Below are 23,091 nucleotides of genomic sequence, written 5' to 3' on the forward strand. Positions count from 1 at the left end.
ACATGCTAGCAACATGCTAATCATGCTAGAAACATGCTAGAGACATGCTAGCCACATGCTAATCATGCTAGAAACATGCTAACAACATGCTAATCATGCTAGAAACATGCTAGCAACATGCTAATCATGCTACAAACATGCTAGCAACATGCTAATCATGCTAGCAAAATGTTAGCGACATGCTAGCAACATGCTAATCATGCTAGAAACATGCTAACAACATGCTAGAGACATGCTAGCCACATGCTAATCATGCTAGAAACATGCTAGCAACATGCTAATCATGCGAGCAAAATGTTAGTTACATGCTAACAACATGCTAATCATGCTACAAAAATGATAGCAACATGCTAGCAACATGCTAATCATGCTAGCAAAATGTTAGTTACATGCTAACAACATGCTAATCATGCTACAAAAATGCTAGCAACATGCTAGCAACATGCTAATCATACTAGTAACATGTTAGCAAAATGCTAATAATGCTACAAACATGCTAGCAACATGCTAGCAACATGCTAATCATGCTACAAACATATTAGTAACATGCTAATCATGCTAACAAAATGCTACCGAAATGTTAACAACGTGCTAATCATTCTACAAACATGCTAGTGGAATGCTAGCAACATGCTAATCATGCTAGAAACATGCTAGTCACATGCTAGAAACATGCTAGCAAAATGCTAATCATGCTAAAATCATGCTCTCAACATGCTAGAAACATGTTAAAAACTTTGCTAATCATGCTAACGACATGGTAGTCACTTGCTTATAATGCTAGTAATATGTTAATCACTTTCTTTTTTAAACTTCTTAACTTTTCAAACTTTTACATTTTTAAAACTTTTTAAGCTTTTCAAACTTTCTACATTTTTCTAACTTTCTGGCCAGGCTTTTTCAAGCCAACTTAAAGTTTGAAAACAAACTTTACTATCTAGTTCATATTGTTGTTATTGAATGAACTTTTTGGCTGTTGCATGAGCTCATGGGAAAAATAGGAGTTTCCCCAGGAAATGGAGGCTCTTTTGTGTGCTAGTCAGTCTGTACTGAACGAGAGTGAAACGGAGGCACTGAACTCACGGTGTAGCACCGGCACCATGCAGCCCATCTGCTTCATCTTAACCTTCCCATCACAGCTATTTGCCCGTGATTACTGACAGCTGCCAAAGGCCAAGCTCGTCTACTAGCTTGTGTGGAGGTCAGCCGTGTGGTGACCTCCGAATGTCAAGAGGTCGTCATGGTAAAATGTTGAATAAGGAGATTGTTGGTTACAGGTTGCTCAACGTGACTGATATGCTTGACTGGTGTACAGGAGAGCACTACAAACATGGTCAGTGGCTTAAGGGAATCATTATAAAACTTAGCGTAACTGCAATTTGTCACATGTCCCTGACCTTCCTCTCTGTACCATCCTATTTTTCATCATGATTATCTACAAGACAAGGGTTCTTTCTGTAGCAAATGGTCTTAGACTGTAAGCTGGCACAGTCTTCAGCAGTAAGCTTCACTGTGATAAATTCATTCCAGGATGAATCTGTCCCTTCTTCTCTCATTGTGTCCCAGAGCCCTTAAAAATAAAAACCAGCTGGCATTGGTATTTTGGTTTTTTCATTTTAACCTTCCCAGAAGTAGCTCCATTTCATGGGAGCGTGTTTCTCAAATGTACTGTTTAATTGAGCTGTATTGAATGGGAAACTACTGGTGTGCAATAAAGGAGTCTAATGCCGCGTTTTCACCGAAATTACCCAGAACATTTGTACCACGAACCTTTTTCCCCAGGAACTTTTTTCCCCCAGACCTGTTGCTTTCTGCGTTTCCACCACGGTGTAATGTACCGGGAAGATTAGGCAAATAAACTGGTGATGTAGGTCTGCATGCGTTTCTCAATACAAAATGTGCTGATTTTGGACTCGCAGAAATGTACTTAGTTCAGGGATATGTGCATATATAGAGCCATTACAATGAAACGAAATATTATATTTTTTTATTTTCATTTTAACATATAGATAAATTGAATATAGACCAAAAATAACCTGTTAGATTTACCCAAAACAAATTATATTTTATGTTTGACCACTAAAGGGACATCAAAGCCAGCGGTGAATGTCAGAAGGGCTAGCTGAGGTGAGGCTGCTCTCGGCGGATACATAAGCACACATAACCATCTCCGAGATCGGCGAAACACATTTTTAAATAGGCGCTGTCTTTATAAATAAACCACAGATTTGCGTTTTAAACAACTACATTCTCGCCTGAAATACTAAAAATACTAAAATACTAAATACTAAAAATTACATTTCATGACACAATAACAGTAATATTTTGAAAATGATGTGAATAATTGGTGGTTGAACTCAACCAATGCTGCGTGAACTTAACCAATCAGGATGTTTAGCGCCCAAGTCCCGCCCCCGAAAGTTCCGGAACTTTGAAAAAGTACTACCTTGCCAGCAGGGACTTTCTGAGGGGCACTTTTTTACTTATTATTTAGTTATTATATATTATATATTTATTTAGTTCCTGGTTCCTGGGGTGGAAACACACCGAGTACCAGGCCGAAGTCCTTAGTTCCTGGGTAAAGTTCCTGCGGTGGAAACGCGGCATAAGTTGAACGGTCTATGCAGTGGAGAAATACAACCATGTAATCTCTTTTTACTATAATTTTTCTCTCACATTGGCATTTCTATATTATATTGTCTTATAGTCTCTTATATTGTAAGTAACATTAGTTATAACTAACATTTTTAAACAAAGATGGGATATTTGCCTCATTATTTTGTCTTGAGTGTTTGTAAACATCTGAACAAAAAAAGAAAATCTAAAATTTATGTCACAATTTAAGTCCATTTAACCATTTAATGTACAGTGTGAATACCCAGGATTAATTGTTAACTTGGGTTAAAACGTGAAGCAAGTATTTCAATTGTGAAAAAACCTTATATTGACTTAATATTTTCTACTCCTAGCATATATAGGGGCACTTTGGATGGATGAATATAAAGGAAAGTGGTTCTGTTAAGGCCTGGCATGATGCCCTCAAGCTAGATGTGATCTGGCTGCATAACAGAAGCTTGGCTTTAATTAAAGAACCAGCACTCGGAGCAGGGTCTCCTTGAATCTGACTCTGGGCCATACACCTGTCATCTAAATACACACTCCGTTACTCCACATACTCGTATGTGCATAAGTGTTCTAGGGTTGGGCCGATAGATGATGCCATCATCCATCGCCGATGGCTGACAGACAGCAAAATGTTAAGCTGACATCGTGATTACTCATCACCCCCCATCCTCCCACAATCTGCCGTTTACCAGTTCCATGTTTGGAAAGGAAATTAAGTGTACTACGGAAACCCTAAAGGGAAAAAAATTGCCTACGAGATGTGAGGATAAAAAATAGGCATCAGGGAGGCGTTATTGAAACGATTTTTGATTGCGCCGCTCATTTTACTTTCACTTTCAGTTTTGAGATTCGTAATCACAAGGACTCTATAGGGAGCAGCAGTATTTACCACACATTTGACAAGATTAGATGTTTGTCATTGGTGTTTAGGATCTGCAGATCATTCGCCATCTTCTTACCAGACATACCCTCTGTATGTGGTAAGTGAACTTTCATGTACTGTAATGCAACAGACTACCACTGGCAAGCGGCTAACCTTTTAGTGGCTCCACAGAACGCGTTATTTGTTTCACACTTCAGGCACACCCCTAACCCCACCCAACTCCCCCGATGAAAGTGAAGTGACATGAAAGTCATGTCATCATCCATCATGATATTTCACTGTAGACATTGTCTGATGCCAATTTGGTAGACATCGCCCAGCCCTAAAATGTAAACACACACACATGCAGTGAGAAACTGAGACATGCTTATGCCTACCAAGGTTGTATTTATTTGATAAAAAAAAAAATACAGTAAAAACAGTAATATATAATGACCATTGAAGATAACTTTTTTCTGTTTTAATATTTTACAAATGTAATCAGATGGCAAAGCTGAATTATCAGCAGCCATTACTCCAGTCGATCCTTCAGGAATAATTTGAATATGCAGATTTGGTGTTCAGGAAACATTTCCTATTATTTATGATCAAACGGTTGCTGCTTAATATTTTTTTTCTGAAAACTATATATTGCTTCATTGTTTCATGTCAACTAATGTGGCTCATTAGACACACATTGGATACACTGGATTGTATGGATCCCTGCCAGTTTACATCATGTGAATGTGCGTGACGTTATGCGATTCATATCTGAAATGTGTCAGATGGATCAATGTGTGGAGGCGTCTTTGGTTCGGAAGTGGGTGACAAGTGTAGTTTGAGTGTAGTTTGATGTGCACCCACACATTTTTTATGTTTGTATTTTTATTGTCAAAGACAGTTACAGACACTTGCAGTTACCCATTTGTTGTATTTCTGTATTGCTCTGTTCTTTGCATTGGCTCTGACCTTTTTGTTCTGGGCAAACAAGCGCTTACTGTTTAAAGGTATGAATTCACTGGGTGGATAGAGGATGCACGAATGGATGGAGGGATAAGTGGGTGTTAAAAAGCAGAAAGAAAGAGTGATTGGACTGGAAAGGAGGTGTCCTTGTGTGCGGTGGGAGGGTGGGCGTAACGGGAATATCTCTTTTGTGAAATCATCACCACCCATAGGACTGTATTTCTCTGGCTGCTGGCCCTGTAGGTGGAGTTTCCTTCCTTTAGGCCAAACGTTGGAGGTGCCCTGTTGGTTTCGACTGGGGTGGGCCTTTTCCTCTCCTATCCCAGAATGTTTTACGTCAGGTGGCTACGATCACCCTTTATGGCAGCAAAGAGTTGTATGACACGGTTGGAAACTCTGGCTAGCACTCTTTAATTGGTATACCTTGGCGCGGAGAGCATTTTATAGAGCATTCAGGGAGTTTGGAGGCCCCTTAAAAATGTTGTTTCCACGACTGATGACTGAAGTGTTTATATCAGAGATCTCCTGCACTGGTACAGTGTGGCTCTTTTTCACATGACAACAACAGCTCGGCTGAATGGAATGAGCTACACAGCTACAAAATAAAAGCCTTTTATGCCTATTACATTGATGCCATTGAAGAACCCTTTTGGTTTCCCCAAAGAACATTTCAGTGATTGGTTCTTAAAGGAACAGTTTCTTCTTTGAAAACCCCTTTTTCCACTATAAAGAAACTTCTGCACAATGGAAAAGTTCCATGGATCATAAAGGTTCTTCCAGAAACCATAGATGCAAATAAAGAACCTGTATTATTAAGAGTGTATATTTGTTGAGGGGAAGAGCTGTGATTTGCATTTAGCATGGTTCTTTCTAAGAGAGTTTGTGTGAGGGCCAAAGCAGATGGACCCACCACTGTTAGAGTTAGCCATTAGTTCTGGTCATTCATACATCTGATGAAGGTCAGCTGGGACATGCTGTCACACAGAGCGAAGGTAGGACAGGTGGGCATTTCTGAACAGCTACCCACAGTTTGACTTTGAAATGCAGGCTTTGTTCAACCACAGACCCTCTACACCTGCCTTACAACCAAAGCAGACTATGCGTTTTGGTTTACTTAGCTATTCTTTGGCTACAGTATTGTCCCTAGAAGTTGATTAAATATAACAACCATATTTTGGTGGCGATCAAGCAACTTAAAATATAATGAAATTAAGTAAAAGTGTTTTTTTTTTATATTTTGGGTGTGTTGAGCTATTGTTGCAGATAAATGTAATAAATTAAATGTTATAAATTAGGAATGTACTGATATTCTGGAGAATATTTATATATTAATAGAAACATTAAAATAAAGCTAAAATGAATATTAATTTAATTTAATTATGTATATAAGTTTATTGTATGTCCTCATTTAAATAACTATACTACCATTTAAAATTTTGGGGTCAAAATTATAAAAACATAAATTAATAAATAGTTTTACTCTGCAAGTATGCATTAAAATTGATCAGATTAAAGAACAAAAAATCTGCGAAATAGTATCAAAATATTTAAGCAGCACACCTGCTTTCTACACTGGTAATAATATGACATATTTCTTGAGCACCAAATCAGTGATTTCAGAAAGATCGTGTGACACAGAAGACTATAGAAAGGCATTAATTTGAAGCAGATCATCACCATCAGATTTTACATCTGTGACATCAAAGTACCATGAAAGCAATTAGAGAGCAGATGACTCTGTGTGCTTTTGATTTCATAAACTGATCAGTCTGGGCAATGCCGCTTCAGATCCAGCGGTCCTAACGGTTCACCCAATTCATTCAATGCAGCTGCATTTTGCTCTGAGACAAACAGTTCTGCTTTGTCTTTGTATTTTTGTTGGCAAATAAATGTATGAAATGTCAGATTACCCACGTAGGTCTGGGGTGGGGCAAGTTCTTTAAATACGTTAATAATTTTAACATGTTATTTTTCATCGTAATTAATTAATCTAATTAACGTGTTAAACCTCAAGCCCTATTTTATATATATTAAATAGTAGATATTTTAAACAGATATTTTATTGTAAAAAGTTTCACAATATTACCACTGTTACTATATTTCTGATCCCAAAAATGCAGTCTTTTTTTGAGCAGATGAAACATTTAAAAAATGAAACTGACCCCAAACGTTTAAACGGGGTGTAGGTAAGTGTGTGTGTACTTGTTTATGCTACATTGAGGACAAGGACAGTAAAACCTGAAATGTTTTGACATTCACAAGTGAAAACGGTTATAAAAAATTGTAAACTATGTTTATCTGAAAGTGTAACAATGCAACGGCATACAATGTTTTCTGTAAGGGGTATGTTTAGGGTTAGGGGATAGAAAATATTGTTTGGTCAGTATAAAAATAATTGAAAGTCCCCACAATTCACAGAAATAAATGTGTGTGTGGTCAGTGAGGACAATAAAACGCTGTCGGTTTGAGAGGTGTTGCTGTGCAGGAAACTGTGGAATGTGTGAGCTCCCATGTTGAATCATGACTAAAGGTTTGGTCTTATCACGTTCAGACTGATGTTTTTAAAGCATCTTTCTCACTTACTCATCAAACTAAAGTGTGACTTTCACTCTCAGTAGGTTGTAGCATTGTCACGAAATCAGGTGCCTTGTTCTTTTGCTCACATAACTTCAGTGAAAGGTATTTTCTCTCTGTCTGTCCGTCTTACTCTCTCTCACCACATTCTGCCTGTATCCCCACTGCGACGAGTGAGCGATGAAGTCGACTGCATATGCAGCACTGCTGATGAATTATTGAACAGTGGAAAGTGGACATGATGGAGTCTTGCACACAGTGCATACAGAGGAGCCACTGTGTGAAAGGATGACTGATGTCAAGAAAAAAAGCGAGGGTTTACAGGCTTCTTTGTCAATGCACAAACGCTAACATGCATGCTTCATTTGCTCACTTTCACAAACGTTTGCAAGTGTACTTTGCCTGCGCTTTAAAAATAGCAGTATGCTGCAAATAATCAGGTTCTGTTTAAAGCGTTTTTTGGATCAGCACACAGGAAAATGTCTATTACCTGACAATTATCACTGAAAATAGATCACGTGATATCACATGATATCACACAAAATATTTGACCACAGCCTGCACGAGCCAATCAGCAATCTTGGCATGAATTTGGGCTGGGAATACCTGTTTGTTTGCATGTTACAATGATTTTGGAAGGATCATGTGACAATGAAAGTTGGAGTAATGCTAGTGAAAATTCAGCTTTGCCATCACAAAAATAACTATGTATAAAAAAGGTAATAATATTTCACAGTATTACTATTTTTATGATATTTTGATCACATTAACGCAGCTCTGATTAGCAAAGGCTTTCAAAAAACAAATCAAACAAAAAATCTTACTGACCCCAAACTTTTGAGTGTGTAAGTACCACCAGACAAGTTTGGACACACTTACTCATTCTTTACTATTACTATTTTATACGTTTTAGAATAATATTGAAGTCATTAACACTTTGAAACATGAATTACATGTGAATTCTGATTTATAATTATACGACATTTTTTATTTTGTACAAAAAAAGTCATATTTCTCAACAAATATTTTACACATTATGTGTAAACTGCTTGTGAGCTTTTAAAGATCATAAGAATATTGAACTGGTGCTGGTTTTCCGGTGTAGACTTGTTTTCCATCCTTAGTGAATGGTTGATGCAGAAAAGAGAACAAAGCTTAACCCTACTCTCATTTTTTGGAGCGCTTCTCGTTTCGTTGCTAAAAATGGTTTACTCAACCAGTGGTTACAGGAACATCAATAAGTCAAACTCATAATAGGAAGCTGCTGCTTAGGCATCGTGTGTGTGTTTGTGTGTGAGCATGAGCGTGTGTTCAGTTGACACAGAGACAAGCCTGAACACAACGTTCAGCTGTCGTCACTTAAACAGCCTCCTGGGAGGAGAGGCACACAAAACATGGGAAAAATGTGAAAAATGCCTCCTTAGAACTCCCCCTTCTCCTATAAACTGATACCGTGTTCAGATTAGCATAGAAACATAGTCTGTGGAAATGGAAAAGTTTGCGGTTAATTAACCAGAATTATCAACCCCAAACGGAGGGCCACGGAGGACAATGTTGACATGAAGTCAGTGCATGTTTTGACCATACACACAAGGGTGGACCTCTCTTTCATTTTTCAGAAGACACAGAACAGTTTTTCTGTTGGGTTGTGTTATGAGTTTAATCCCTCATTTAGCATAGCTTTCAAAACAAATGCTCTTTATGCATGTAGATCCCTCAAAGCTGAAGTAAACGATGTTGTTTATGATGTTTGTGTATGAAGGTTCCTCAAAAAGGAGACTGGTGTCAGACAGACTGGTTAACATCACATCTAATGATCGAAAATGAATTCAAGTGAGCTTTAGATATAAACAAGCAAACATTTAGAGACTACAATGCTAATTTCTTGGTCAAACAAAAATTTTGCCAAATATTGACATTTCTAAATAAAAGTCTTTTAGCTGCTTCATCAAATGCCGTGTTTATTCATTTCCACCATCCATCAAACCACATATACAGGAGTCTGGGATTTTTGTAAGCTGTCAAGGAGACATCGATTCTATCAAAAATCCAAAAGAGATTAAAGCATTTTAGTAGACAGGATCTCTCATATATTGAATATGAACTTTTCTCAATGCCTTCCCACCTCTTTATATAGAATGTGATATTGACCTTTCTTGTTTATATTTCTCTCTCTCTTTTTGTTTAGTCATACTTCGTCACTGACTATGACCCTACGATTGAAGACTCCTACACGAAGCAGTGTGTGATTGACGAGAGGCCTGCGCGGCTGGACAGTAAGTATGCCTCTGATAGATGAAGGAGTCTGATTGTCAAACAAATCACATGGGATGTAGGGAAATAATATACTGCTAACCGCCAGGAACGATGAAGCCCTTTATGATTGGATGATACATCACAGATATCAAATCAATTACAGAGGAACTGGTGCATTTCGTTATTATTCTATGCAATATGCATACTTGTGTGGGCGGGGTTATAAAAAATGCACTGTAATATCACTTTGGACAAAAGCATCTACTAAATGACTATACTTTCTCCAGCCATATATATGTGACACTGGACCACAAAATCTATTTTAAGTGTCAATTTTTCAAAACTGAGATTCATACATCATCCGAACTCTGAATAAATAAACTTTCCATTGATGTATGGTTTGTCAGGACTGGACAATATTTGGCCGAGATACAACTATTTGAAATTCTGGAATCTGAGGGTGCAAAAAAAATCTAAATATTGAGAAAATCGCCTTTGAAGTTGTCCAAATGAATTCTTAGCAATGCATATTATTAATAAAAAATTACGTTTTAATATATTTACAGTAGGAAATTTACAAAATATCTTCATGGAACATGATTTTTATTTACTATCTTAATGATTTTTGGCATTAAAGAAAAGATCTATAATTTTGACCCATACAATGTATTTTTGGCTATTGCTACAGATATACCCCAGCAACTTAAGACTGGTTTTGTGGTCCAGGATCACATGGCTGATAAAAAAAAATAAAAAATAAAATACTTTAAATTGAAAAAATCTAGGTGGAAATTTGCATGACTTAAAGAGATGCACCCAAAAATGAAAATTCTGTAATTAATTACTCTCGCAAGACCTTCGATCATCTTCAGAAAACAAATAATACATTTAATATTTAAATGAAATCTGAGAGCTTTGCTGACCCTGCATAGACAGCACTGCAACTACCACATTCAAGGCCCAGAAACATAGTAAGGACATCATTAAAATAGTCCATGTGACATCAGTGGTTCAACCATAATTTTATGAACTACGAGAATACTTTTTCTGAGTGGTAGTTCTGTTGCTGTCTATGCAGGGTCAGAAAGCTCTCAGATTTCATAAAAAATATATTAACTTGTGTTCTGAAGGTTACATGTTTGGAATGACATGAGGGTAAGTAATTAATGACAGAATTGTCATTTTTGGGTGAACTATCCCTTTAAAGCTAATATATTTTTTTTTTCATTATTTACTCACCTTTAAAAAAAAAATCATATCTTTCTTTAAGGCAGTGGTTCAACCAGGAGGACAGTACCAGCTTCAAACTTCCAAGGGACAATAATTATATTATAATTGAATATTATAATAATACATACTATATATGTATAATAATAATAATATTGAAAAAAATATTGGAGAACATACAGTTCTTAAAGAACATAGTAATTTAAATATTGTGTTAGACTGCAGAAGGCCTTTGAGTCAAAAAGGTACAGTTTCACAGCAGAATGTGATGTTTTCTTCCGTATTGCGATGTACAACTGAATACAAATGATTATGATAAAAAAAAAGTAGGGCAGGGACTTTGTTCTATCCATCGGCTGTTGATGGGATTTTTGGATGTGGGCACACTGCTCTCAAATACAGATAGAGAGGAACGTGAGCATGCAAAAGTGGGGTTTAGGCAAACTTTTAAGTAGTTGGAGAAGTCCAGCATACATCACAAAAGAGAAGTCTGTGGTTTTAATGGAAATTCAAGTTATGAAATTCTGATTCAAAATAATGAGGTCAAACAAAATGTTAAAAACAAAAAATGCATTGTTCAAAATAAGATCAATAACATCCATTTAAAAAAACAGATATGGGCGAATTTTCATTTCATGCCACTTTAATGTGATCTGATCACTAAAATAACACAAACGGAGTCTGTGATTACAAGCATTACTCAAGAAGGGAGCTGACTTCTGTCATGTGTTCATACAGACATTATTCAATCTGCCGTTGAGTCATAACTGTTAGTAAATACACTTATTAATTCTCACTGTTGCCATAGATACACAACACAACTCCTGTTAGGCCTATAAATAAGAAAACTAAATTGAATAGAAAATAATAATTGATTTCATTTAGGCTCTGATCATACCAATAGTGCTGTCTGTGGGTGACTAACATGGCTGTTCTGTGTTGTTAGTCCTGGATACAGCAGGACAGGAAGAGTTTGGAGCCATGAGAGAACAATACATGAGGACAGGGGAGGGCTTCCTTCTCGTCTTCTCTGTCACTGACCGGGGAAGGTGAGCAACGTCCCACTCACGTTTTCTCTCAACTTTCTCTCTCTCTTCCCCTTTCCCCTACATTGTCTGTCTCAGTTTCACTTTCATTCTGTTTTTGTCATTCCAGTTCGTATTAACGGCCCTCCCCCTTTTCTCTCATTTACATTTTCTGTAACTGTAAAATTAGAAGCGTGCTAATTTACGCCGCAGGTGTGGTCTCGGTGAAACCCAGCGCATGCAAATGATCAGATCTCACACACATTGCAGTTTTGTGTCCTCGAGGAATGAGGAGTGTGATCAGCCGGTTTGTGCCCTCTTAGAGTTGTTCTCACTTAGTGTTTATACAGTAAACAGTCTTTTCTGCCTTGGTTTACATTACCGGGCTTGGAGCCGATAGCAAAGGCCTCTCTGAACACACTCTCTCTCCAGAGTCCATGACAAGCATTTCCTCCTCCTGCATGACATTTAGACAACTCGCACTGTCAGAATCAACAGAGACCTCATATGAGTGTCTTTCCCTCCCCAGCTTACACACACTGTTCTCTGTAAAACAGCTTCTAGCCATCTTTACTAAACATTGTTACTGAAAAGTTTATAGCAACGGCATGAGAACTGAGTGACCTCATGTCATCCTGTGTACTGTAATGCAGTTCTGTGGCCCAAAACAGAGATAGCTGCTCATCAGCTGGAAGGGTGGGCTTGCATTCCATTTAGGTTTTGTGGAGAGGTGGAGCTCTGCTCTGTGGGTGTATGCATGTGATTTCATTTCATCATTTCTGAAAACATCCTCACTAGGGATGCCTGATGTATTGAGGCCCATATGGGTTATCGGACAATTATTAGGAGATTTTTTGTTTTGTTATTAGTTCCCCTCAAGTTGACACAACCGGTGTCTTAGCAGAAACAACACCACTAGTGTAGTTATTTATAATATTTTCCACAAAGTTTCCACAGAGATTTTGTCTTAACTTTGAAAAGTATATTTAATCAGAAATAAAAAGTGCAAAAATATCCATCTTTTTGACAGAGGCTATTTATTTACACTAACTCCGCCCACCAATGTGTGATTGGTCTAGTCGACACTACAAAAGACGATCGCCTAACAGCAGCTCAAGTGGTGTAGATGGTAAAGCATGTGTCGTGGTTATTTTTGACGTGATTGACCCGAGTTTGAATCCGCCTTTAGCCAAAAAAAATTTTCTCCCTTTGCAAATCTCATATCTCATCGGATAGGCATTTATTTTCAATAAAAATTAAGGAAGTAACAGAAAAGTTGAAAATAAAGTATTGGGGTGGGGTAGGTGTATCAAGGTCTTTATAGTCACAATAAAGTAGCATCCATTTAATAATATGAGTTAAAATTACAAATAACACTCATTACGTTATTATTGCATATTGTTGTATAATATACTCCGATATTGAGGTGCAGATAATTGCCAATATTTATTAGTATTATAAATAGCAGAAGATCCTGCAGTTTTAATATACTGTAAATAGAATCTATAGCTATTTGCACTTAGTGTAAATAGCATGTGTTGCTAAGAAAATATGCTATTTTCATTTAGTGTAAATAGCCGCGGCCATATTTAATTTGATTTAGTTTCATAAATTGAAACCTTAATAAACTTTAAATCTTTAAAATTAATAAATTATTTTCTTTCAATATTTTATGTAAAGACATAACATTTTTAAACCACTATATATACATTTGGGGTCAACTCAGTACAATTGGTTATGAAAGTAATACTTCTATTCAGTAAGAATATATATTTATCAGAATAAACACTTTTACATTGTTACAAAAATCCATTTAAATAAATGTTATTAATCAATGGATCCTAAAGAAAATGCTTTAAGGTTTCCACAAAAATATATTTAACCAGCATAGCTGTTTTCAACATTAATAATAATAATAATAATAATAACAAATGTTTTTTGAGCAACAGATCAGTATATTAAAATATTAATTTGATTGATTGGTTGATGAATTGATGGATGATTTATTTTTATTTATCTTTAAAAAAAATGTATTTGAATTTTATATTTAGAAATGGTTTTTGTTTTATTTTATAAGGTTTACCCCAAAATGAAAATTCTATCATAATTTATAATTTTATTACATTTACAGCTTCATGTTTGCATTTGTGTGTGTGTGTGTGTGTGTGTGTCTGAGAGAAAATGCATGGCTAGTTTCAAGCTGCTTGGACCTTTTTAATGGCTATACATCATCTTGTTTTCCTCAGCTTTGAAGAGATCTACAAGTTCCAACGACAGATCTTGAGAGTGAAGGACCGGGATGAATTTCCCATGATTCTAGTGGGTAACAAAGCTGATCTTGAGCAACAGAGACAAGTGAGTGGCGTGAATCACTTCAAATACTGCAATTTCAGAGAGCTCCACTGAATGAGTATTGATATGAATGTTTTAATACTCTTTGTCTGCTCTGCAATCTTACCATGACTTGGCAGTCTGCTGTATCCATTGCAGAGATTCTGTCTGTATAGTTTCTGTTGTAAAATGACACATGTACATACTGCTCACACATATATACAGACCTCAAGAGCACAGTTTCATGGTAATTACATGTGGATGAAATCCAGTCCTGAAAATCAATGAACTGAAAGGCTGAAAGATATCAGAGAGTGTGTGTGTCTGAGGGAGAGAGATGGTAATAAAAGATATGGGGTTACTGAGTGCATAGAAAGCCACTCGGATTGTGTTACGCTGCCACCTAGTGTCAGAACAGAGAATGTCAGCCTGTTGTAAATGAACTGCATCAGTTGTCTCTACCTTTATGAAAGGCAGCTTATGAGAAATATTGTTTTAAACAGAAAGCAAAAATTTTAATAGTTGAAAAAAATGAAGTGCATAGCTGGATTTTAATTAAGGAGGGATTTCTTTTTCAGGTGACTCAGGAGGAGGGTCAGCAGCTCGCCCGGCAACTCAAAGTCACTTACATGGAGGCCTCAGCTAAGATCCGTATGAATGTTGACCAGGCTTTCCACGAGCTGGTCCGAGTCATAAGGTGTGTGTGTGTGTGTCATACATTGCTGTTGTACCACCAGATGGTGGCAGCAGACAAACAGCAGACTGTGGTTGAAATGGAGCACTTGCATACTGTTTCTGAAATAAGAATGTAAATCTGTGCACGTTAAGAAAAGATGAACATTTCAAACAATCGTATGCTACAATGTTGTCATTATGATCTCATTATGGTGCATATTTAATAGAGCTATTGGTGTCTACTTTATCCAATTTCATGGGTAAAAATGTCTCGTATTACGTGATTTTTAAATTGAGCTCAGAGATTTGTTCGCTAAAAGTTTTGACTGATTGTCACATCCTCTCACAGGAAGTTCCAAGAGCAAGAGTGCCCACCCTCGCCGGAGCCCACGCGCAAAGAGAAGGATAAGAGCGGCTGCCATTGTGTGATTGTCTAATTGGCCTTTCACTGCCGCCACTCACCCAGCTGCTGTCACCGGTCCCTGCCCCCCACCCTGCCTTCTGACATCACGTCCTGTGCGGATGAATTCGCTGCCTTTCTACATGTGCATGTCTTCAAAACAGCAGTCTCTCTCATAGCCTTATCAGGGGCAGTTGTGCCTCTAGGACTTCACTACTAGAAGAACCAAACTGACAAAATCTTGATGGAACTCGCCATTCTACCTTCAACTAGAGTACTGACATCAGTGTGACCTAGAATATGGTAATCGTGCCCCAACACTAAACATCGCTTCTTACAAGTTTGCTATAAAACACACACACAATTCCTTGTTTTTGTATTTCGAAGGGTTTTTTCTTTCTCTTGCCTTGTGACATTAGTACGTTTGCTGAGATGGAAAGACTAAATGAAACACCATTGAGATTGCAGACGCCTTTTAGTCACGAGATCTAGATTGAGATGATGTTCTGAAGCTTTGTGTGTGTGTGTGTGTGTCGTGCCATATCTGTTTTTACTTCCATATGCTAATCAGCGATTGTACAGAAGTGAAGATTCGTGTGAGTTGAGACCACCTTTATAATGACAAAAACTCAGTCGCAGAGTATTGTGTGTGAGGTTGACGAGCTTGTTTTGACATGCATTAAAACAATAATGTACTCGCAGATATGTACATAGATAGCCTCTAACATTATGCCAATTTCGTCAGCAGTGAAGTCAGTTTGCCAACTTACTGTTTGGTCAAGGTGTCATTTTGGTTCGCATCGTAAGGCTTCTTGGCATGTATGGGTTTGTTTGTTCTTTTTTCTTTTTTTAAAAGGGATAGTTCACCTAAAAATGAAAAATCATTCACTTTGCCTCATTTGTTCCAAACCTGATCCAAACCGAAACCTTTTATCTGCAGAACACAATTTTTTTTTTTGTCCATACAATAAACAAGGATGTGATTTTCAATTTGCTTTAATATTTATATTGATTTTCACATTTTCTGACCTTCTTTCAGACCCACTTGAATTATGTGTATGCGAGGAACAAATTGCTGCGTTTGTCAACAAAAGAAAAGTTTTACGGTCTCCCTCTGGTTTTCCGCCAAAATGACTATTGTTTTATGTTTAAAAATCTAAGAAATTAAGGCCATAGTCCATAAATATTGTTAATTTCACTGTTGTTCTTATTTTACTGTACAATAGTATTATATTTCTGTATTAATGTTTATAATTTAAATATTAGAGTAAAAATACTATTTTCAATTATTATTACTATTATACAGTCATATTGAATAGGGGAAAATTATTTATTCTTCTTTTTCCTTCTTATTTGTCTTTGATCACATGCCAGAATGAAAGTAGTTGTTGTTGTTAAGGCCCCATGACTGTTCATTTTTTCTGCAAAACATATTTCAAAATATCTCCTTGTGTTTCACAGAAGTTAGTGTGTCATGCAGGTTTGGGGGGACGAGAGAATGTTCATCTTTGGTTGAACTTTCCCTTTCCGTTCTGTGATTGTGAAATGTATTCTACATGTAGATGGTTTGTTCAAGCCTTCTTGACTCTCAGCTCGGAATTCTACAGACTATCCTCAGACTCAGGTTTCTCCATTTACAGTCTTTTCACAATGTTCTGACGATGTCTGCTCATTCAGTAGTGCACAATAGGCTGTCTGTTCTCTACTCGGTACCCCACCGAAATCGGTGACACAGAGAATTAGTCTTTCAGATAATTGTCTCTTTCTCTGGCCTTGTATTTCAATTCACTTATACACTGATTTAGTTTTTCTCGGTTTGGAAACGTATTTAAGTGACTGAAACCGCGTGAGGACTCTGTTGAACTGCTGACATCACAGATCTTTCGTGTATGTGATCCGATCAAATCAAGTTGTTTTTTTTAGACACCAGACATCCACATTCCATTTAATATGGTTTGACGTCTCGGTGACATTCACACTTCAATCTGGGATTTCTCTTCTGACAGGTGATCATTTGCTTCCTGGCTTCATACACCGAGGGTTCCTATCATGTCCCGTTTTATTTCCATCTTCTACGAATATTATTTTCCAGCGTGCATTTCTGTACGAGGGATACAAATAAACCGTTTTAGTTTTTGTGTTTCATCATCATGTAATATAAGAGAAAAGATGGAAGTGATCTTTGAATGGACATGATTAAATGTTTTTACTATATACTTTTATACATTATTTTCTTATCAGACTAGTTAATGAGTATTTTTATATGTTTGTAAGTGAAAAAAGCTCTCGCGGCACAACTGTGTGTATATGTAAAGAGGAGTATTTAATTATCTTGGTTTGTTTTTAACTAAAAAAAAAGGCCAATGTGTGTTGAACTGTGGTCCTTTCGGTGGACTGAAGCCGATAACCCATCCTAACAGTTGTCCACCTCATAGCCTATAACAACTTTATCAGTGATCACTGGGCCAATGCTTCGAGCGATGCCCTTTTGTGATGACTCAGGTTCATATCCTAACCTAAACCTTGTCCGTTACACCAGTTAATAGCAACATGGATCAAATCCAAAGCTAGTAAGAACGGAAGTGCATGGCTCTTCTTCTTCCCAGAGTCTGTGTACATCTAATACATACTGTGTTTTATTTGTCACATCTTTCCCTCCCCCTGTATAGCCTCTGGTGCTATAATAAAATCTATGCTTTATCTGTGATATATTTGCTTTTCCTTAATGAGGAAACAGGGTACAACACGTCGCACAGAAGGATAGCTCTCGTTCTGTAAGTGACAAGTAGATTGTTATTTTGCTGTCCTTAAATTCCCTGTGATTTGCAAAACTTCCATTCTATTCTTGGATGGTGTTCCAGCCGATACGGTAATGAGCTGTGTGACAACTTATGTCATAAGTTTGGTTTTATTGTTATTGAGTCTGCTGTGTGTTCTTTCATGAGATTTAAAAGTGTTCGGTAACATTATAAAGGAGAAGGGTGTCATATTATTTTGGAGAATACTCCGAATTAAGAGGAGCGGCTTCAGAAAAGCTGTTGTTTGCTCATGCTGTGACAGTTCTACGATTAATGTGTCAAGTAACCGAATTAAATCAATGCAGTGACAGCTATAATATAGAGTTGTTGCTGTGTGTGTCAGTTTTATAGTGATTGTAAATCTGAATGCACAGTTACTATTAAAGCATATTCGGAGACGGGCCTTGAATGGTCAGGGCTGAGTTTCCCAAAAGCATCATAAGACAATCTATTTAAAAGAATAGTTCAAATCCTTCTGATGGCACCCATTCACTGCAGAGAATCCATTGGTGGGCAGGTGATGTAATGCTAAAACTGTAGTTCCCAGTGCAGGGAGACCTTAAATACTCATATATCTAAAGAATGAATTATGCATGCAATCATATAATGGATCACTGGTCTCTTCAGTCTATAATTGTCAAATGCAGAAGCCTTAAAAATGTATTAACATAAATGTATTTTGGGGGTTTTGTTGTTCCGTTCACGTTGTGTGGATGAGCGCTGTGTCAAAATCGCCATGACACATTCACACATATTCACATGGATAAGTGGGCTTTAATAATCACCATCACCTGCTGGGAATGAGGGATCATAATAGAAAAGAAGAAAACGAGCACATTGATACTGGTGTTTGAATCTGACTGATCTATGGTAGCTTAAAACACTTTCTTACCCACCCCCCCACCCCCCTGATGAGCATGTGGCAAAAACATGGATGCCTTTATGAGGTCAGAATGTGCCTTTGACTGGCTGTACTCAATTCGAGCCGTTGTTTGGGAGACAGCTTTGTGTCCTTTGAGCACATCTGGGTCATGAATGGCTGGATTGACAGCTTAATGTCACTGCGCTTGCAAACATATTTTTGAAGTTGGGTTTGCCTGGCAGCACATGGTTAACCGGCAGCGATGTGAGTGAACCGCATTGTTCAGATCTCAAATATTGGCAACATTCTTTGTTTTCTAGTAAATAAACAGTCACTGAAAAAACCAATAAACCATTTAGAATTGGTACATTTCTTCCAAAAGTCTTGTTTTGATTAACACTCTGAACAACGATCTGATTACTTTTAATCAGTTTTATAAAACTTCAGTAAATTCTATTCCAATATTTCATGGATGATTTTAAAGATTTAGGTATGCTACTTATTTTGCTCTTTATTAGCTTTATAAGTTTTTAATAAATGTAAGATTCAATTTTGAAAATCTCATCCTGACATACATTGACAATGTTGAGGGCTTTTTCAGGGCCAAGAAATGCTATTGGGGAAAAAAGATATTCTCATTCTAGAGAGCAGTTTTTGGACAGGTATAAGCCTGTGAAGGCAAAATGAGACATGAATATTATCAGTTCAGAGATCATATTTAATTGCATATATCTACTAAAAGATAATTTTGTCCTGTTTTATGAAGATGACTAAAAGTCAAGTTTAATTGGGGTTTTAACAATTTAATCAACAGCGGTGAAATCATTGTTTGATAACTGAATTGTAATTGGTCTTTGTTCTTGTATTTCTTTGCATATTGAATTCTGATCTTGTCCATCTTGCACATATTTGTCAAGACTTCAAATATTTGAATGTGCCATGGTTTTAGTCATTATTTTCTGCTATTTTTTTCCCTACAGTATCATTTTTGATTAGTAATTTTGGCCACATTATCAGTTTCTTTGTTTATTGAATGATATTGGACTCTCCAAGATTTCCCACCTCAACCCCCCATCCCCCAGCCCATTCATGTTGTGATCCAGTCAAGGAGTGCAAAACTTACGTAGGCAACTCACTAACTGATCCCCGTTACTCTCTCTTTCACTCTATTAATAGATGTATATTTGCCTTTTAAAAGGTACTCCAGAAAATAGACCGAGCTAATGCAAGAAACTGGTAAATTATACCATTTCATATTTTTGGAAATCATTTACATTTTTTGTAAATGTAGATTTGCGTAATACAATTATTATTTTTATTATTATTATTTTGTATTTTTAAATAATGTGGTATCATTATTGCTGCAAGTGTTTACTTTTGTCTGGGGTTCTGTTATTATATAAATTTTCAATAACATTTATTATTAAATTATTGTCAAGATACATCATTTTACATGACGCATTTCATTTACTATTCAACATTGATAGCTTTTAAAATAATTAAAACTATCAATTGTATGTTATATCTATTCTGTAAAAATAGATGACTGACATTAGTTTACCTCAGAGGCCTTTGTGTCAGAGGTTGCACATTTTTCATATTAGCCTACATTTATTTTCCTAAATACTTCTCTACATAATATCTTGGATGATGCATAATCAAAATGCACACGCATTATCACTAATGCTCAGTTTTCTTTAGGGTGCAATCATCCTCAAAAAACTAGGCTTAATTGTAATCTTTACTGTGTGTGTGTGTGTGTGTGTGTGTGTGTGTGTGTGTGTGTGTGTGCGTAATATATATATATATATATATATATATATATATATATATATATATATATATATATATATATATATATATATATATATATGATAAATGATAAATGAGCATTAGTGATAATTCATGGTGTGTATTTTGATGATTTTGATAAAAAACATACTTTTAAGTTATGTCTCTCAGTCTGAACTCAACCGTCACACTAACCATTCTACCCGATAAAAATTTAGACTCCACTCATATGTGACATAATTTCCCAGAAATTACATCAGTCAGGTATCTTTAATAGTGGTGCAGAAAATGGTTTGTAGAATCATACTTTTTATTCATATTTTTGAGTCATGTTATAGTCACGGAGGGTACTGTGACACTTAACAACTCAACCCCATCACATAAATATAAGATGGAAAATTATTACTTTTTCCACATTTCAACATCTCATCCCCGTCATAAATAAATTTATTTCTCATTGTTACGGGTTGTAAACTTGTGACGGGTTATTTGCTTCATTTATTAATATTTTAAATGAAAAGGTATAAAATAGTTTAATGGTTTCAGTAAATATATATATATATATATATATATATATATATATATATATATATATATATATATATATATATATGAGAACAAAAGTATTTCTTGCTGTGTAGGCTACTATATGACACATTAAGGACTAAAACAATAAAACTGTGGTTTTAGTTAAAGATTTTAATAAAACAATTTTTTTTACAAATATAAAGAGACCATAGACACACAAATTATGTGTTTTTAGCTTCAGTCCTATAAAAATGTGAGAATTATGATAAATCTTACATTTGTTATCAGGGACACATGACATGAGCAATAGCTAGGCTATATATTTGTTTTATAACAATTTCTGTGTAAAATCCTTTTTAAACCAATTACATTGTGTCCGTAATTTTGAAAAAAATGTCAAAAATGCCAAAGGTGGAAAAATATGACTGATATTTACCTAATGATGCGGGGTGTTTAGAAGTTGAATCACGTGTAGTTGAAAAACATGTAGGCTCAGGAATGACCAATATACAGTTTGCATCTATCGATGCTCGAAACAAAATTTAGGCTACCCTTTTTACCTTCTGTTCTACAATAGAGGGGATTTTTTTATATATTACACACACGCAAAAGGTTTCCACTGTAACTTCTGCAACAACAAAACTGATGTCTACGTTATTTTCTTGAAGAAAATCTTAATCCAAACGTGTAGGAGCATGGTGAATTTAACAGACATTTCCCCTCTCGCAGCCAGTGGTTTAGTCCACCTATTTTAAACCCCTCAACCAAACGGTTTTCTGGCTTCCCAGCTCTCCACTAGAAACAGCTGAAGACATCCACCGTGGTGAAGACGGAGGATTTAACACAAGACGCCAACAATATTATACCTCGCCGTCGCTGCATAAAACGAGCATTTGCGTTCACAGATGGCCATGGACGGACTGAGCAACAATAAGAGCATGTCATACAGTCGATGGAGTTATGACAGGTAAGCATGCCGTTATTCTGTACACACTGTAAAATCAGATTTTGTACGAGTTAAATAATGCATGTGCTCAAAGAAAATAGCGAAGAGAAATGTATCGAACAAACCAACCCAACGGCTCATGACGGTGACCGAACACGCTGATTTTAACGACCGAAGTTGTGTATAAAGTTCGTAATTCGTTTGAGATGGAACAAATGGCATCTTTTAGTACAAACGAAGGGCATTTCGCAAACCTAATGCTGTTTTTCGCTGATATAGTGTTCGCAAAGGAGTTTGTAACAAAGAGAAACATTAGGCTCAATCAAACAGCACATAACGGGTCATTTTTGTTTTGAGATAACGGTTACTGCGTATCAACACAGCTTTTGCAGAGCGAAACGTCACCGTTCTGTTTCAACACGTGCTCTTTGCAGCGCATCTCTGCTGTGTTGATTAGCCTGGTTTCAGCATCCTCTCAGCTCCACTGTCAGCATCCCAATTCTCTACGGGCATCATCCTGCCTATGAACCAGAAGATGCTGGAGTTCATCATGTCTGCTGTAGGTGACACATTTGAAATTTCAGTCAAAACCCAGGATGTGATTGGTATGCTGTGACTGCACTCTCACTGCTCCCCAGAGGGAATACAGTAGTCTTGATACCTCATACTGTAGCATTTCTTCATGGGGCATGTTACAATGAAGCAGGGATAATATACGTAAGAAGCCAACCATCTCATCAAACTGTCTGAATATGCACATTTAACTAAAATAAAAAAGTGTTTTATTAAACGAGATGGTCTAAACATGTAGTATTTATGAAACCATAGAAAAAACAATAACCAAATGATGTTCTACATTTGCCAAAGTGTGCAAAAAGACATTTTGCTATCCCAGTACCATGGGACTGCAGTCATCAGATTAATAAATATGTAATATCATTGTAGAAAGTTCTATACTATTTTTCTAAAAATGCTACAAAATCATAACTACTTGCTCTGTATAAAAATGAGTGAATTGTATACACATGCATGATACATTTTTAATGCATACTTTGAGTAAAATTTATCTATAAATAATCTAATTCTTTCTTAATCTGTATATCTCTCTCTTTCTATATATTATGATTTAAGATATCTAAAGTATATTTTCTATAAATAATCTGAATACTGAATGATATACTGATAATTTGAGCCTTATGGTAAACTGTACTTTTTCACCTGATTATTA

General features: G+C 36.3%; 2 protein-coding genes across 4 annotated transcripts in view; both read left to right on the forward strand.

Moving 5' to 3' along the window:
* The window catches only part of rras2 (RAS related 2), a 53,074-nt gene extending 35,427 nt beyond the window's left edge, over nt 1–17,647 (forward strand). The window contains exons 2-6 of the mRNA XM_026211834.1: nt 9,213–9,300; nt 11,454–11,556; nt 13,779–13,887; nt 14,442–14,560; nt 14,888–17,647. Of these exons, the coding sequence (XP_026067619.1) occupies nt 9,213–9,300; nt 11,454–11,556; nt 13,779–13,887; nt 14,442–14,560; nt 14,888–14,975 (507 nt within the window). The 3' untranslated portion in view covers nt 14,976–17,647. The remainder of the gene's footprint in view (nt 1–9,212; nt 9,301–11,453; nt 11,557–13,778; nt 13,888–14,441; nt 14,561–14,887) is intronic.
* A 3,701-nt stretch (nt 17,648–21,348) lies between these two features.
* tub (TUB bipartite transcription factor) overlaps nt 21,349–23,091 on the forward strand; it is a 95,343-nt gene continuing 93,600 nt past the window's right edge. For all 3 annotated transcript variants that reach the window (XM_026211836.1, XM_026211839.1, XM_026211838.1), the window contains exon 1: nt 21,349–21,884. In XM_026211836.1, the coding sequence (XP_026067621.1) occupies nt 21,823–21,884 (62 nt within the window). In that variant the 5' untranslated portion in view covers nt 21,349–21,822. The remainder of the gene's footprint in view (nt 21,885–23,091) is intronic.

The sequence above is a fragment of the Carassius auratus genome, chromosome 30, assembly GCF_003368295.1.
Source record: "Carassius auratus strain Wakin chromosome 30, ASM336829v1, whole genome shotgun sequence".
Taxonomy (NCBI): Eukaryota; Metazoa; Chordata; class Actinopteri; order Cypriniformes; family Cyprinidae; genus Carassius; species Carassius auratus.